Source organism: Diorhabda carinulata, chromosome 8, assembly GCF_026250575.1.
Source record: "Diorhabda carinulata isolate Delta chromosome 8, icDioCari1.1, whole genome shotgun sequence".
NCBI lineage: Eukaryota > Metazoa > Arthropoda > Insecta > Coleoptera > Chrysomelidae > Diorhabda > Diorhabda carinulata.
The window spans coordinates 6,362,556-6,381,791 of record NC_079467.1 but is presented as its reverse complement, the minus strand read 5'-3'; the positions used below and the strand labels follow the sequence as shown (position 1 = coordinate 6,381,791).

Genomic DNA, 19,236 nt, shown 5'->3' with positions numbered 1-19,236 from the left:
GGTCAGAGGGTTAATAGAGGTTACCAGTTTTCTCCATTTTAACTGGAAACGAAATGTTTTCAATCTTCATAGTTTATTAAATAAATACAGATGAATAATATGTCATTCAATCGATGTCTTACAAAGTAGATGAATCTCTTTTTATTTCAGTATAAATATAAAAAATGAATTCGAGTAGGCGATTGGCACAATATTTAGTCTTGAGAATAACGATTATTGAGTTATTACCTGATAAATAGCATGATTTAATATAAAGTAGAATCAAATGTATGAAATTAGGTTAAAACATTCAATAATACAACATAAAAAAATACATCTTAAACAAATATTATATAGAATTTAAATGTGTAAATGTCAAATCACTTATTACATTCAAGTCGCTATTTGTATATCTTTAAAGAATATGCGTTTGGATGAAAAGAAAAGTCATTCATGGAAAAATTCTACTATAAAAGAGAAATAAAGAAAATAATGTAACTAAAGCTAATATCATTTCTAAATTAAAACTCATGTTTCATGTATTATTTAATCCACCATTTTCTTTTATTTTAATAAATCATAAAACCGAATCCATTCGAAGATGAAGTGATTAAATTAAACATAGGAAACATAGTACATAATGAAGAATTTGAAAATCTACAAAAAAATTATTAAAATACTACAAGATTCTTTGTCTCAAATACAGAGATTCCAAATCTTTATCACCACACCTCGATAGTCTGCTAGTGATGATGAATACATCGATAAAATATGAGCTTCAAGTTCTCAAAAATAACGGGGATATTTAAATTCAATTTTGATAAAAAAATTTTTTCATTCTATTATGTATTTTATTCAAAGGCTTTCAAAGTTATGTACGTTAATTTCTAGAAATGTTTTATATACATTTTATCCCGAAACAAATAATAATGATGGAGATAAAACCGTTCGGAGGGATGAAATAGGACCCTAATAGGACGATTTCGAATATCTTTTAACCCTCAGTCGGTTGCAATGTGATCTGTCAGATCAGGCTGAAGGGTTTTTTGTGCTTCCCTGTCACAAGGCAGTGCTGCGCTCCCTCCATTCCAGAAGCTTCCTAACTCGAGGCGGCCATTCAGACCCCCTACCTCAGTCGCGCCCTGTACCTCTCAGTGAACGGTACTGCCCACTGCGATCTGTAAAGCTCAATGCGACTGATTGCGTCACACTTTTGAAGGTGAGAATGTTTTCATATTTTGCATGCGTTCATCTCAAAGGGTTATATGAAAGATGATTATAACGTCATTTAGCCAGATTGTGTGATTTTTTGTTTTAAAACGATTGTTTTTAATATTACTCTTCATAAGCACAATGCGACTGAACTCGTTTCAAAGGAATCTTTTGTTTCAGATTTGAGGTAGGTATGGCTCGCAGGAGTTTTAACCTGAGTAATGAGGGAGATATTGAGGAAGTAAGGAATCTTTTGTTAGCATCAGATGACGGAGACCCTGCTGAAATTGAAGATTTGGGAGAAGAAAGTGATATAAGGTAAGATGGGGTAAGTGTGTAATCCAACGTTATTTCTTGAGTGGGTTTGAAACTGCTTCTGCCATCTATGAATAACTGAAGACACATATATAAATTCTAGAACTAACATATAAGGCAACAACAGATACCTTCAGTTGAGGTGAAAATTAGTATTTTCTGTTATTATGTTAATGTGGTCAAATCATCTAGTTCGTTGCTCTTTTTTCAATCTATAATCATCGGGACAAGTACATTGATTTTAAGCAGTTTTTTTTTACTAATAAGGTAAGAAATACTGTAGTATTAACTAGTTAATGTTATTTTCTTTTTATTTAGGTTTTTGATATATATTTTGAGCTACTACACACTTGCCTCCTTAAAATATAATACCAGGGAAGTGTGTACTATTTTGAGAGGGTATGTGTGTATGTAGTACACACTTTCCCCAAGAAAGAATTGTATCCAAGGAATATTTCTCTTTTAGGATTGCGAAAGTGTATCAGTCTATACTTTAACAAATAAAATGGTTAGGAACTACGTCCGAAAAAGCAAAAGGGCTACCTCCTATACAAAAGAAGATTTACAACGGGCTATGGAAGAAGTGAGGTCTGGAAGAATTACAGCATACAAGGCCAGTCAAAGATTTAAAATTCCTATGATGACCCTGAATTATCGTTTAAGAGGCATTCGAGGGGTAAAGAGCAGTAGTCAAGGTAGGAGTACAGCTATTCCTATTCAGGAAGAAAGAGAACTAGCAGAAGGCTTGAAAACTATGGAAAAATGGGGTTGGGGTCTAAGTCGAGGGGAAGTCCTTAAAATTGTTGGCGATTATGTTAAACGAAACAAATTAAAGACTCCTTTTAAAGCAGGATTGCCAGGGGAAGATTGGTTTCTTGGATTTTCGAAACGACATGGTTTGTCCATTAAGAAGCCACAGTCAGTAGAATACGCCCGCAAAAAAGTTTGGATCCGTTCATTATTAACAAATATTTCGAATTATTGAAGAATATTCTTGATAACTTAGGCTTGCGTGATAAGCCACACCTCATCTGGAACCTTGATGAGTCCGGTTTTTGTATGGATCCATCTAAAACGAAAGTTGTAGGCAAAAGGGGAACAGCAGCTTCTCGTACCACAGCAGGTGCTGGACGAGAAAACATAACGGTTCTAATGGCGGGAAACGCTGCTGGGCATAAGGCACCACCTCTTATCATATTTAAGGGTAAAAATATATGTAATGAATGGGTTGCTCCCGATGGTCAAGGATTCCCAGGTACAACCTACGCGGCTACAGCTAACGGTTGGATGGAGTCAGATATTTTCTTAAAATATTTTGAAAAAAGTTTCCTAAAAGAAATTGGCGATGCTAGACCAGTGCTATTAATTTATGACGGTCATACATCACACGTCGACGAACGCCTTATTGAGTGTGCTTTACAAAATAATGTGACAATATTAAAACTTCCCCCTCATTCTAGTCATTTGCTACAACCGCTCGACCTCAGTGTATTTCGATCCCTTAAATCAAGGTGGGATACCGAAGTTATCGAGTGGCAAATACATCACCAGGGCCAACGAATTCCTAAGAATCATTTTAGCAAGCTAATAGGAAAGGTTTGGATGGAAACTAACCCCGATATTATAATCAGCGGATTTCGAAAGGGGAGAATATTTCCATATAACTCTGAAGTTATTTCGAAAGAGCACTTTGATCCACTTGCAATGAAACGATGGGAAAAACATCAAAAGGATAACAACAACCGCAATGATATACACGTGAATGACCAAGACCAGGATGGTCCATCTGTTGATCAACCCAACCAGATTAACAGAGTCATCAATGAAAATGCAAGTGAAGGTAGCACTACTACTTTTGAAGAACTTTTGCTGGAAAAAGTGAAGCAGCACGAGAACAACAATCTAAAAAAAAAAGAACAAAGATTGCAAGCGGTGCGGAAGTTATAACCTCTTCGGAGGTTGTTGAAAGACTACAGGAGAAACAACAAAAAAAACAACCAGCGAAAAAGAATAAACTTCGTGAAAAAATTGTGGAGACAGATTCAGAATTGTCTTCAGATATGTATGAAGAAAGTGATAATGATATTGGCGAAGAATTTCGAGATCAGGAAGAACTGAATGACTTTGTTGGGGATTTGAATAAAGATGCAGGTGTTAATGATTGGGTGTTAATTGCATGTGCAGGGAAAACTACCCGGGAACATTATGTCGGTAAAATATTATCCGTTAACAAAGATGATGACGAGATAGAAGTGAAATTCACACGTAAAGTTCGTTCCATTGATCCTTCAAGATCCATGTGTTTTGTTTGGGCGGATCCAGAAGAATGTTGTGTTGTAGGAATACAAGACATTGTTACGATATTACCTAAACCTGATGTTACTAAACGAGGTCTACATCGTTTCGGGATTTCGTTTAACAATTTCAATATTAATTAATCTTTTGTTTTTAATTTTTTTATTATTATTGTGCTAATTGGGTCAATAATATTTTTTTTCTCGGAATTATTTTAAAGAACGATAAAACATGTTAGTTCATAAAAGTCTGTAGCTCCTTTAGTCTTTAAGTTAAATAAACAATTCAACCGGCAATCGATAGCTACGATTCTATACTTTTACACACTGACCCCAAGATCGCAATAACTGAATTTATACAAGAAATAATAGCCACCTACACACTTACCCCGTTCTGCGGGGAAAGTGTGTATTATGAACAGAGTTTTAAAAAAATATTTATATCTCTGCACAAAGTTCTTATAAAACCTTTAAATGAAGAACATCTAAAGCACACACCTATAGTCGTACTTGGAATAAAATTTTAATTTGAAATATCTAATAACTTTTTTTTTACACCCAGCTAAGCTTGAACTTTTGAAATTTTACTACACACCTACCCCACCTTACCTTAGCTTCAGAAGATGATATCGAAGAAAGAAGAGACGACTCAGACACAGAGCAAGAAATCACTGATGATTCTGATGAAGATATTTTAACCAATTTTAAAAAAGCTGTTAAAGAATAGTGCACTTTAAAAGGGAAAGAATAAGTTACTTCGTCTTTATTAAAATATGTAATAGCTTATAAACAATCACTTTCTGTCAAAAGAATTATTTATATGTCACTTTCTCGGACACCAGTGAAAATATATTTAAATAAAAGTGACAAAGACAACAAATTTCTCAATCAGTATTTACTTAGTATTTAAGATTTTCAAAAAATAAAAACATCATTTTATCTCAGCCCGAGAACCACTTGTACAATAGCTAATGCTAATCGAGTAACTTGTAAAAATAGAAAAAATATTTAACCTAATTTGAAAAGAGAAGATGCAGCATAATCATGACGTCGCAGTTGAAAAAGTATACATTCGAACAACAGTGAAAAGATATCTGAAGAAACATGAGTTTACTACCATAGCCTTGAAGATTTCATAGCTACTGTTCAAGCTAATCGACAAATGCCATGAAGTTCGATATAGATGGAGGAGGTCGATTTTTGAAAGTATGTGTATCCATCCAGTCTTCAGAAATAAATGAATCAGCGGAAGCCAAATCACGTCAGAAGTATATTAAAGGAATAAAATCAAAAATATAAAGCTTCTGGTGTGAAACAGTTATTCATATTAGCCGAGTACACAAGAAAACTATAGAAATGCTTCGATGTTGTTAAAATTGTCGATCAATAACTTTGGTGGAATGGAACGATTGCTACAGATCTAAAGTTGGTAAATATTCTAATCGGCATTACGACACATACAAGTTGCTGAGATACCTATGCCACACAAAAATAGGTGTGGTAGAACGAAAAAGGCACGACGGACCTGTACAATGTTACAGATACCAGGGATTTCACCACGGACAGAGCACGTGCAACATGGACGTGCACTGCATGAGATGTGCGGGAGCGCACAGAGCGGCGGACTGCACACTAAACAGTACAGTAGAACCAAATTGTAGGAGCTGCATCATTCGCCATGCTCTGGTAACTTTAATGAGCGTGAAAGTTCACTACATATTCTTATTTCCTAAACTCATCAGAGGGCGCAACACAGCTGCGCGATTGCGCATGGTATACAATTATTTATCGATCCATCAGCTGAGAGGTACAGCAACAAGTTTATTATTTCGTTATTACTATTGTGGTTATTATTGGTGTTTAGTAAATTGGATAGTTTGATTTGTGCGTTTATAGTTTTGTGTTATTCTCTCATTATTCGGATTCCGCCATTTTTTTGTGATTTTAAGCTTATTGATTAAGAACTTTTTCAACATGGTTTTTAACTGTTGCGTTAATGGCTGTAACAATTATAACAAGGATGCCCAAATGCATATTTTTCCAAAAGATCAAATAGTAAGTAAAAAAATATGCCATTAACTTTATCCTAACGTGCATGTCATACATTCTTGCCCATGCCAGGGTTTATATTTTGGAGAAATTTTATGTGGCCTGAAGTTAACAATAACAATGGTTAACAAAAACGGCATAACATCTGGCATGCCTATTTTTGCTTATATTTAAAGGTGTGAAAAATTAAGTCAACATAATGTTATATAGGTATATATAGTAATAATAGTTCACAGAAGACAGGAAAACTAACAAATAAAATTTTGTTGTAGCTGTATGATATTTGGATTAATGCAATTGGCCGAGAAGACTTAAAGGTGAAGCCTATGGAAAGAGTCCGAAAGTCGTACCGTATTTGTACTATTCACTTTAGTGCAGAAGCCCGCTATGTTGGAACCAGAAATAAATCGACCTTAAAACAGGACGCAATTCCTTCTCTATTTCTTAATGCTTCTAACAGGAAAGAAGGTGAGTTTAATCAATTTCCAAATCTATTAATTATAAATTTTTTTCTTTTCTCTTTCTCATGGATATCAGTGAAGCAGTAATACTAATAATAACTATAAGTATTTACGATAAATGAAAGAAATATGTCTTTTTACAGTTTCTTCTGCCAAAATGGTTAAACTACGCTCAAAGCATAGTTTATCAGAGCAAATAGGTTCACCTGAAGTAGAAACAGTTAACATCTCCATACCATCAACTTCAAAATTGATTTGTGAAGAAGTTTTACCAGTTTTACCAGAACAAAATATGCAATCCCAGGTCATGATGTGTACTCCAACAAAAATTTCAAGTAAGTTTTTTTGTAAAATAAATGATAAAAGATATATAGATTAAACAAAAACCATTTTTAATTTTTAGGAAATTAAATTTTTAATAAATAATGCTTCATAAAATACCTTACGTTTGGCATAATCAGATTTTAAAAATGGTTAGTTTTTTTATGTTTCAGTATGTAATTTTTAGTCCATTATATACTGTGTTTGTAATATGTGAGTTTAATATTTTTTTATTTTCAGGTTTAAACAAATCCACAAGATTGCTTTCTAGCATCGGTGTAAGAAAAGCTTCGGAACTAACACCAAAAGCAAAAAAGCTCTATAGGGTAGCTTCCAGTCTTCGAAAAATTTCAAAAAAATTAAACTTTGGTCATACATCCCTTAAAAAAAGGATAAGGGTACTGGAAAAAGTGTCTTATACTGCTGAAGTTTTAAAAACCAAAGTAAATAAAACTACTTATGATTTTATTATGTCCCAAGTGAGGTGCCAAGGAGTAAAACCTAAGGGAAGGAGGTATTCCCTTGATGAAAAAATATTTTTTTTGTCACTTCTTAAGCAAAGTCCTAAGGGATACAAACTAATAAGAAAAATATTTGCTGCACCATCGAGAAAAACACTCACAAACCTGCTGGGAAAAATTCCTTTTAACACTGGAATAAATCCAGCTATCATGGACTCACTCGCAGTTCAGACAAAAAACATGTCAGAAATGGATAAATATTGCAGCGTTATGTTTGATGAAATGGCCCTAGATCCTACTCTCCAATATAACAAAAAAAAAGATATTATTGATAGCTTTCAAGACAGTGATGGTGAAGAAGAAAGAAAACCAGTTATAGCTGACAAAGTCATAGTTTTTATGGCACGGGGAGTATGCAAGAAGTGGAAACAACCATTAGCATATTTTTTCAATGAAGCTGGAATGAAAACGGACATGCTTGTAAAAACAATAAAAGAGGTGGTCCAATCATGTCAAGATGCTGGTTTACATGTGAAATCAATTATTTGTGATCAGGGAACTGCTAATGCTGCAGCCATAAACAAGTTGTATGCCCAGACAAAAGAGTATTTTCTACGAAAAGGGGATGATAACAGGTTGTTTGGTGTCCTCATTGGAGGTAAAGAGGTCGTCCCTCTCTATGATCCTCCACACCTACTTAAAGGTATAAGAAATAATTTATTTAAGTATTCTCTTCGTTTCAAGTGGAGAAAAAATTCTAATGAAACTGCAAAATGGGAACACCTCAACAAATTATTTGAAATTGAGAACTCTGAGGATGATGACTATAAGCTCTGCAAAAAAATAACAGCGCATCACATAGAAAATACCAAAAAAATGAAAGTGTCTGTGGCAGCACAAGTTTTCAGCAACAATGTGGCAGCTGTAATGAAGAGAATGGCTATGGGCAATACTACAAATAATTCAGAGGGAATGCCAATTTGTGGCAAAAAAGCTCTTAAAATCGATAAAAATGTGCCCGCAGTGCCGACAGGATTTGGTAGGAGGTGACCGAAAAGAACCAGATTATTTTGTTATAGATGCTAGAGCATATTCTGCAAATGCTTTGCTGGCACCTTCTACCAATTTCAATAAAATTTTCAATAAATGTATATTTTTATTAAGTAACATTTTCCCTCAATTATGTCACTTGGCAAACATTACCTCAGTGTTGAGATCATTATTGAAAAATGAATTTACAGAGGATGTTTTTCGTTGTGAAGATCATGATACGTTCAAATCGTTTCTTTATTATGTTTCCAAATTTCATTTATTTGTATGGTTGAAAAACATTAATAAGATTGTGAAAAGGAAACAAAAAGTTGAAAAATCATCAGATAAGATGAAAATATATGCTGCACAAAAATTTGAAAAGCAATTAAAATATTCAAAAAAATGAAAAATCTCAAATGTTTGAATATAATTTAAGTACCTATCTAGTTATATACTTAGTGTTAATAAAAATATATTGTAAGGAAAGTATTTTATTTTTGCTTTTCGTAATCCAAATAACCTGAACATTGATTTGAACTGAAAATTTTAAACATTCCGCCAAATCTTTAGTCGTTGCTGTTTCCTAAACCCGCAAGGTGGCGCTAGTCGCAATGTTCAAATATAATGTGAACAGTTTCCTATCTATCCCACTATCCTTTATCTATGATCCGAGACTTCGACGAGTGAACAAGTGCGAGAGTGAAGTGAAGTGAAAGCGGACTCAGGTAGTCAGGTGAGACCCTGATTAAACTTTCTTCTTTTTGCAGGTAGCTGTGCTTTGACATAGCCTTTTATTTATAATGATAAAAAAAATTTCTGCATGAAAGAATTGTGTTTGTCAACACAAATTTGATTGTGCGGAATTTATCCGTTTTTCGAAACAGCCGTACTTATCAGTACGGCTTAAACTTTTCTTTTTAGGTAATTTCCAGGTACCGAAGCAAAAATAGGAAAACCGAGACAGAGAGTAACAGGCATGGAGCCTGAAAACTCCAAAAATAGGGAAAAACTCTATGACAGAGTATCGTCGACAAAGAAACAAGACGAAGAGAAAATAATTGAGTTATCTAAAATCATAATTCAACAAAAAGCTGATTATGAAGCGTTGGTTGAGACGATGGGACAGCAAATCAAATCCCTCGAAGAGAGGATGAGAAATTATGAAGAAACGATCATCGGTAATAACAAGCATATTAAGTCCTTAGAGGGCACTATTAGAGAACTCAATGCCGATAACAACACATTGGCAGGAAAAATAATAGATTTGAAAGATGAGATGAAAACTCAAGATAAAATAAAAGAAGGAACACAAAACGAAGACTGCCCCATGGAAGGAGACTTCATGGAAGTGAAGAACAAAAAAAAAGAAAGAAAGCAGAGAGACAATCCTCAGATGAAGAAGAAATATCAACGAACAAACAAATCCAAGAAGAATTGGAGAAGATAAAACAAGATGAACAAAGGAAACAGACAAAACCGGAGAGAAGGCCACCTCCGATAATTCTAAAATCCCCACTCATGTGGACAGCACTACGCAAACAGCTAGTGCAAAGAAAAATCGATGCCCAGTGTAAAATGGGAATACACACGGGCAAAATAACGACGGCGACGAAAGAAGATTTTAACAAGATGAAGATGCTCCTGAGCGAGTATAAGGAGATTGAGTGGTATACCTACCTACTCAATGAGGAAAAGGAGAGGAAGCTCGTCATAAAAGGACTGGCTGTTAACACCCCAGTGTCCGAGGTACAGGAAGAACTGAGGGAAAACGGATTAAGACCCAAAAAAGTATGGCAACTAACAAGCCGTACACAAAGAAAGGAGGACAACACCCGAAAACTACAGGGTGCGGCAGCATAACTTCCTTTTTTAAAAAGTTCGCCATTTAGTCGGTAGATGTCGTAACGGAGTGCTAGTGGTCTCGTTTGAGAGGGGGGACTATAAAGTTTTGTCCCGGCACAGTTCAGTCGCCATCATGCGTTGGAACAGTGAGGAGCGTGCGTTTGCCGTTGAGGTTTACTTTTCGAGCGGATGTTCTGTGATCGCAACCCAGCGCGCCTTTCGGAATCGCTTTAATTTAGCCCCCTTGGCCCCTGTCCCGGACCGGAAATCAATTGTTACGTGGGTCACTACGTTCAGACAAACTGCAAGTGTGACAAGACGAAGAACTGGAGTCCCTCGGCCCATTAGATCACCGGAGAACATTGAGTTAGTTAGAACTTCAGTGTTGCGATCACCACGGCGTTCTGCGCGCAAACATGCGTCTGCCCTTGGACTTTCCGATCGTTCTGTGAGGAGAATACTTCATGATGATCTTCATTTTCATCCATACAAGATGGCAATTGTGCAGGAACTTTCTGAACGTGACTTCAATTCTCGGAGGAACGCGTGTGAGGTTTTTCTGGAAGTCGTTCCTGAGGACGCTATTGTTTTTTTTAGTGATGAAGCCCATTTTCATTTGTGTGGATCCGTAAACAAACAAAACATGCGCTACTGGGCTGATACCAATCCTCGACAATTGCATCAACGGCCTTTGCATTCACCTAAAGTCACAGTGTGGTGTGCAATTTACTCACGTGGAATTATTGGTCCCTGGTTCTTTGAGGAAAATGAAGTCACAGTGACAGTGAATTCGCACCGGTATGTAAACATGTTACAGGAATTTTTTTTCCCACGGCTAGATGAGTTGGACTTAGGGGACACTTGGTTCCAACAAGACGGAGCAACGGCACACACTTCAAGAACATCGATGGCTGTTTTGAGGGAACACTTCCCAGAGCGCCTTATCTCAATTAGGGGCGATTTGGAGTGGCCAGCCCGCTCTCCCGATTTGACCCCTTGTGATTATTTCCTATGGGGTTTTTTGAAATCCCGTGTGTATGTGAACCGTCCAAGGACCCTACAAGATTTGAAGACGAACATCCAGGAAGAAATTGCCAACATAACGCCTGCTATGCTGGCAAGAGTCATGACAAACGCCAGAAATCGGTTTACTCAGTGTATGGAGAATGGGGGACGTCACCTAACTGATTTGATCTTCAAAACTCAGTAAAACAAAACTTTATGTATGTGCCTGTATTATAAAAAACGAATAAAAATTTTCTGATTCATACAATAAGTTTTATTAACTTTTGAAAAAAGGAAGTTATGCTGCCGCACCCTGTACTACCTATATATATGGTAGTAATAGAACCTACAGAAGAACCAACTTATAAGAAGTTGAGATACCTCTGCCACACAAAAATAAGTGTGGCAGAACAAAAAAGGCACGACGGACCTGTACAATGTTACAGGTGTCAGGGATTCCATCACGGACAAAGCACGTGCAACATGGACGTGCATTGCGTGATATGCGCGGGAGTGCATAGAGCGGCGGAATGCACGCTCAGCAAGACGGAAAAACCGAATTGCAGGAACTGCGGAGGAGAACACCCCGCAAGCTACAAGGGGTGCCCGAAAAACCCGAAAAAGATGGAAAACAGCCAAGCTAAGAACACCACGCAAACAGGACGCACTTACGCACAAGCTGCGAAGAAAACAACAACGACAGGAGAAGGAACGCCCGAGCTACTGAGTGTGTTGCAGAAATAACCAACAAGAGAACACCCCCGACACGGTAACTCCGCATTTCATAAGCAAGTGCAGAGTTATACATCGGGGACAGCTATAGAGAAGGCGAAGGACCACTCTGATTAGATCTCGAGTTTATGCTTAGAGGGATGGGATTTCTCATGCGCTTGTGTGTGTGTGCTTCAAGAGTTGACATCAGATGCTTTAAAGTGGGAGAATGCATGAAGTGTACAGCGTGAGATCACGCATGGCTCTTCAACTTTCAAGGGAAATTCAAAGTGCGGCTAAATAAAATAAACATCTTGAGAAGAGACTCATTGAATTGTTTCAAATACGTTAAAATATTTTATAGTTTCAATAAAGTCGTTGATGCAGGTTTCAAAGTGAAATTCGATTAGAACTACAAAGAATGTATCGAAGAATTCAAAAACAATTATTCAAATCCCTGTTATACCAAAAGTTGATTTAACGTTTTCGATTTTTGTTTTTGTTACAAGAATGGAGGTGGTTTAGGTTTTTACAGTAAACAGGCGGTGGAGTCAGTGCATCATGACTTCAATATCACATGAATGAAATATAAAGTTTCAAAGGCGAATCCCGATTACGATAAATAATTATTGCTGACAGTTTGTGAATGGAATTGACTTTACTCCTATATTGTATGTATAAAAAGTATGATATATTAATGTTTTCTAAAGAATATGTTATAATTCTTGATAGAAAAGATGTAAGTCATTTATATAATCATTAAATCAAAAATAAAAAAAAATTTTCGAAAAAAATTCAAATTCCCATTATTTTCCAAGAGCTGGAGAAACCGACTTTCTGAATAGGCTTAAAACATTGTACATGTGCTCTAGTTTAAATGTATACTGTTACGAACAAGCTCGCGAAATTTCAAATTAATTCACATGAAAAGCTGACCAAGAACATTAGTTTAGTTACTATGCAACTAGAATATTAAAAAACTGAAAGTAAATATCCCCTAAGAAAAAGCGGTATTTATAGACATCATCAGTTTATAGAAGAACCACAATATAAAAATGATCTATCATATTCACTATGAATGTTATTGAAGTGTCTGAAGAGTTGTGTTTGGTTACATATTTGTAACTTGGTTAAATAAATTTTATACTGAACCAGTATTCAAACAAAGTGTAAACATTTTCTTGTGCAAAGCTCATATATATCATTGCTTGTTGTTCGAGGTGTGCTTATCACATAGTTCTTCATTAAAACCTAAGAAAATACCAAAAAATGTCTATTCCATATAAAATGAGCATCAAATTGTTTATATATAATGAGTAGCCTATTAATGCGAGGAAGAATACAATTCTAATTCGAATATTTCATGTTAAATTTATTCTATAAAAGTATAACATCCAGTGAAATGGTTTTGTTGTTACTAAAACGATCCCTACAATTTTTAAATCATAAAAAATATTTCATCTCATACTATTTTGGTTCGTTATAGTAGGTTTTATGATATAAAAATTGTTTTTACTCGTTATTGTCAATTCAAATGAAATATTTTGTACATTTGTAGATATTTCGAATATTATATATATATATATATATATATATATATATATATATATATATATATTTTTATATATATATATATATATATATATATATATATATACATAAGGAGTTTTAAATAAAATTTTAAAAATCCCTATGGATCAATTTTGCCAAAGATAAGTTGAATTTAAAGGAAATTTTCTTCCTCTCGTTAATAGGTAGCTCTATTATTTTTGAAATGCGATAAATAATAATGAAAAATTGTAGCCATTACCGTAATGTCAAATAATTTCATTAGTTATATATATTTTTTTTGTAATCTTATCCCAATATTACTTTCTAATTTTTTTATATCCAACACATACTTTTTTCTAGAAAATCAACTGAAATTCAAAATACCCTTGACATAGACAAAAAATTTATCTCTTTATATAAATAACCTAGCAAATTGGCAGTGGGAATAAGGTATATTAATAATGTAAGGGTCTATAAAATGGACCCTCATGAAAAGTTTAGCTATGTTATGGAGCCTACTGAATCAAAAATAGTCACATTCAATCATATGCTGATGACATTCAGGTTCTACATTACTTTGATCCTGCAGATCCAGAAGCAACAGCTTCACACCTAATTATTCCATTGGGCATAATCTAAAGCTGAATGCAAATAAGACTGAAGTTTTGCTGTTTCGTTCTCAGAGACGTAGAGAGCATTTGCGATAAAATTTAAAGTTGAATTTGAGCAGTGAGACGTTGGTATTTGTTAAGAACTAATTCTAGATGTGGACTTGAGGTTTAAAGATACTTTTGCAGAAAATATATGCTAAGATGAAAGTCTATATAAACAGGTCTATTCTTAATTTTAAGATGTGGAAAAAAATTTGTGAAACTTATTTATTGTGAAAAAATACATAATGTCATGTGAGACATGAAAATTTGTTGAGAATGCGCTTTTTTCCGGAACAAAAAATATAATTGTCGCAGTCATAGTAGGATTCGTGCGGTTGTGTAATTTTAAGTCGCGATAAAAAACTCGACTCCGTATCTTAATACATAGTGCGAAAACCTACAACCCTAGTTGGCCAAGACTCCAGAAGAAGTTATTATAATAAAAGAATATTGCCCAATTTTAGAAGAAAAATATTATATTAAAGTAGTTGAATCAAAAGACAATTGTACTATAGAAATTCTAAACGGCCGTTCTCCAGAAAATTGTTATGCAAGTGATGTGAACCTCTCAGAAACTATCAAATAAGTAACTTATATTGAAATTTTAGTGTTTCCAAACTCATTAACTAAAGTGTTATCTAAATGTGCCTCAGGTCATTATTTGGAAAAACCCATCAATCATCAGGATTCAGAAAAATTGTAGAATTCAAACAGAAAATGAAATCTTTTCAACTAATATACAAATTAAAAAAGGGAAGTCAATAATTTTGCCACAATTAGATTTTCGATTTTTAAGCTGTCAAACATATAAGTCACCAAATTTAAGTTGAATACATTTTGAAAAACTTTATGAAATTGATAAATTGCCACCAATTCAAGATATACAAAATTCACTAAGCCATACAACAACTGAATAATATTGATTAATAACAATTTTTACAGTTCTTTAGTATTTTGGTTCACTCGAAAATTTAAAAGAATATTTTCAAGAAGAAAATGGAAGATGTAAAAAAAGAAGAGATAAAAAATCCACAACGTAAATTGGATTATTTTCAATAATAATAATAATTTGTATAGTTGTTTTAGATTTTGGTTAACTCAGAACTCAAAAGAATATTTTCAAGAAAGAAGAAAATTGAAGATAAGAAAAAAGAAGTCATAAAAAATCCTACGTCATACAATTGGATTATTGTCAATAATAATAATAATAATAATGTGTATTCTGTTTCAAAATTTTTGTTAACTCGAAAATTTAAAAGAAGATTTCAAGAAGAAAATTGAAGATAAGAAGAATCAGAAATTGAAGAAATAAATCAGAAATAGAAAAATAACTCCATTATTTTTCATTCTTAGGAAAGGAGGTGTGAGATCTAGAAAAATTCAGACGATTTTAAAAATTAAAACGCAAAAAGAAAATAAATTGTATATAAGTTGCGAAATACAATTTAATGAGTTTTGTTAATTCAATTCTTTATATTAATTAAATTCATTCAATATTTGTAAAATTGTAATGTGTTTTTGTGAATAAAATTTTTTTAAAAACAGTTTTTCCGGAACAAAAATATAATTTGAGGGTGTCAGTAACTGAGAAATTATGAGATAAATTCCTTGTCTAAGAAAAAAGTAGATAAGGAACATCTGACAGTAAAACTCTTTAACACATGAACATTATCACTATTACATTAGCGCAATTCTTGTATCTTTCAATCGACAGGATCTTACATAATAAAACAAAATAACGAGATCCCATTAAATTAATACCAAAAAGCTAATAACGAATATTTTAGTTGACTTATTAATTAGAACAGATTACTAAATTCCAACTCTAAACATCCATTTGGCGAAAACTTGTCAATCAATACTATCATCAACAGTTTCCGCCTAAAGACTATACATTAGAAGCTAACTACATCACTTAAACTCCCCATTTTTGCTTCCCACATACAGAAATACAGTTAAATGTATATATAAAAGAACATATTCATAATTTTTTAACTTTGCTCTTTTTTGCCTCGCGGCATAGTGTCTGGCAAACGTTGATCCACGTCTGTTCGTAATCGCTCGTAGATACACCGGAAGATGAGGAAGGACTATGCGAGACACATTCGCAAACTAACTTGGCCAGTCAATCGACTAAAAGACCTTGGGAGACGTTGATTAATGTTTCTTTTAACACTTTGAAAGATGGTCGGTTTTCGGGAAGTGGCGCCCAACATTTTCTCATTACCTATAATAATTTGAAATAAGTTATGTTTTAACACATATTTATCTTTATTTAGTCACGAAGATGATACTATAAAAAAAAAAAGAATAAACATTAAGCTATTAGTTCTGAATTAATTTTAAAAGGATTGTGTGTGTGTTATTAGATTTGTAATCAAATGTAAAATTCACTTGGATGGAATAAAAATTGTTTTGTCATTATGTCGCCGTGATTCAAACTTATTGACTGCAGACGCTGCGCTTCGATTTATGCTAGAGAAACTTGATCTTTAGTCAAACGATCTCAGTGGAAAACTGGCCAAGAGAATAAAGGAAAGGCGAACAAATGCATTCGGTGTTTGACAATATTTGTATAACAATGAGAAATTTTTTAAAGCTACTGCAACAAAATATTTCATGAAACCATCATCGGATGATATACAAATGTATATAGTGGAACTGGAATATAATTCTACACAAATATGTACAAATTGACAACCACAACCGAGTGCATCAGACGCAATTGCCACCGAAGACGAGGAGTTGACAATCGCACAATAGTTAGACAAAGAAATAAAGAAAATGACTACTTTCGATAACACGTTCAAGCCGAACGAGCCATTTCATCCACAGTATATTTTTGTAGTAAATTAAGAAGTTCCCTGGGCGACAAAACTTTAGGAAGATTCTACAGGATGTTTCAAAAAATGTGATCCCGTCTGTAGGATATATAGAAAACTGAAAAATATTTAGGGTGTGCTCAGTAAAAAATTTTCGTAACGCCATCTGTCTTCAAGGCGATAAAGGGCAACATTGTATTGAAATATTATATGAATATGTTTTTGAAACTGATACATCGAATGGATTCGTTTTTGTCTCTCATAGAGAGTGCTAGTTACACGGTTCGTACTAAGTAGTATTGAATATAACTTTTTCATTATTATATTTATTAAGCAGAATTTCAAGTGAACTTAAACATCATTTAATTTTACATCAAAAAAGGTAAAAACTTGATACTGTGTAGCGTTGATGAAAATTCAAAAAAGGCTAATGACATTAAAGAGTTCAATTAGAGTGGGTGTACAAAATGTGCTCCGTCTCCAAGTCTATACTTTTTTCCAAAGAATCCATCAATCTTCTAAACGGTTAAGAGTCAGCTATGAGGTCATTAAAGTTAAAAAAAAAGAATACATTTCAAAAAATTTGAATTGACCTGACCTTTCTTGTAATGTTTGGACAAACATCCACTCTAACTGGTAGATCGACTGGCAAGAACTCTTAGATTTGGTCTGTAATGATAAGGATGTAGCTGTTGCTCTTTAAGTATCCACCAAGTACTTGAAAAAGACGTATTTGTTTGTCTTGCCACATTCCTTACGCTAACTGTTGGATTTTGGTCAACTAAATTAAAAATCATAATTTATTTATTAATGGTTCTTGTTCTACCAGAATTTATTTTTTTAGGTCTAACATTCCCAGTTTGTCGAAAACGTTGTTCAATGGCTATAAATGTATTTTTATTTCAAGGAAATTTTTCTGCATAACCCGTAACAGCTGTACTAGAGTTTCCTAAATGGTCGACTAAGGTTAATAACATGTCAATGTATTCAAAATTTGAGTAAATTTTGATTAACAATATCTAATTTAACAAATAATAAGGTTTCAGAAATGTAATTATTATTGACTCAACGTCATAACTATTAATGAATGACAGTTCTCCTTGGCAAATCAGAGAAAATCCTATTGCCGTGTAAAATTCAAAGTTAAATAATTATGGATACTCAGTTATTGGGGGCATTGGTATGAAACAAACAACAGTTTCAGTCCCAGAACCATTAAATTGTTGTTTCTTTCATACTAATGCCTCCAGTGGCTCAGTGCCCATACTTATTAAACTTTGACAAGTTAGGCTGGATTTTTGTGAAACGTTACAAGAAACGAAAGCCATCAGTCCCAATTTTTTTAAATGTATCTATTTTATCGCTGGAGACTCTTTACGCGACAAAAAATTTTCAATTCACATAATGCTTACTAATTAATAATAATAATAATTTATAACTTTATCATTACTTCATACCAGCATCAGTTATTAAATATTTAAATCAAAATATTTCGAAAACGGCATAAAATTGGTATAAAATTAAATGATGTTCAAGTTCACTTGAAATTTTGTTAAATGAATCTAATATTGGAAAAGCTATGTTCAATGCTACTTTGTACGAATCGTGTAACTAGCGCTCTCTATGAGAGTCAGACAAAAACAAATTTATTGGATGTTTCAGCGTCCAAAACATATTCGTGTAAAATTTCAATACACTGTTCATCTTTTTCGCCCTTTATCTTGAATACGAAATTTTTTTACTGAGCAAACCCCAAATATTTTTCACTTTTCTATTTATCCTAGAGACGGGATCACACTTTTTTGAAACACCCTATATTCGGGACGAAAAAAAAATGGTTTGACTCAACTGATGTATGATGATAAGTTCTTGAATAAATATATTTTTGTTTAAATATTGTGTTCATTCTGATAATTCCTTGAATTTGAGATAGTAGAAGATAATTGTAAAAATTGTAGATACTCAATCTACAGTATTTACAAAAATTGATAGTCAATTAAAAAAATATGGAAAAAATTACGTAATTACGGAATTGGAGAAAAAAGTTGTGTAATTAGTTACGTAACTGATATTTTCGTAATTTTGAAAACCCTATACTTGATCAAATTTTCTAATGAATAATTCAATACTTACATCATACACATCTTTGTAACAAGCTTTTGGTTTTTCTAAAATTATGCATTTTTGCACTCTTTCGACCACTTCTGTGTTTTTTAATCTACCATAAGGCATTTTACCACAAGTAAATACCTCCCACATTAAAACGCCTAAAAAAAGATTTTAAAAAAATTCATTTGGTTATTATCAAATTTAAAAATTAAAAAATCAATGAAATTGTGACTTGTAAATGGTGCTTCGATAAAAACGTAAGATTTCAATGTTACATTGTTAAATTTGGGAATTATGAATAAAACGAAATATCTTATGAATGGTCGCCACGGATTTACTGGCATATGCGTACCCTTTTGACGAAATTTTTTAATAACGTTATTGACTACATAGTCAATAGTGTCTAATTTCGGCTTTAA

The 19,236-nt window shown here is 33.5% G+C and overlaps 1 protein-coding gene across 2 annotated transcripts in view; it reads right to left on the bottom strand.

Annotated features, from left to right (window-relative positions):
- Positions 1-13,448: 13,448 nt before the first annotated feature.
- The window catches only part of LOC130897251 (tyrosine-protein kinase Btk29A), a 55,452-nt gene continuing 49,664 nt past the window's right edge, over positions 13,449-19,236 (bottom strand). For both annotated transcript variants that reach the window (XM_057806009.1, XM_057806010.1), the window contains 2 exons: positions 18,842-18,975; positions 13,449-16,113 (listed from right to left, as the gene is read on the bottom strand). In XM_057806009.1, the coding sequence (XP_057661992.1) occupies positions 16,012-16,113; positions 18,842-18,975 (236 nt within the window). In that variant the 3' untranslated portion in view covers positions 13,449-16,011. The remainder of the gene's footprint in view (positions 16,114-18,841; positions 18,976-19,236) is intronic.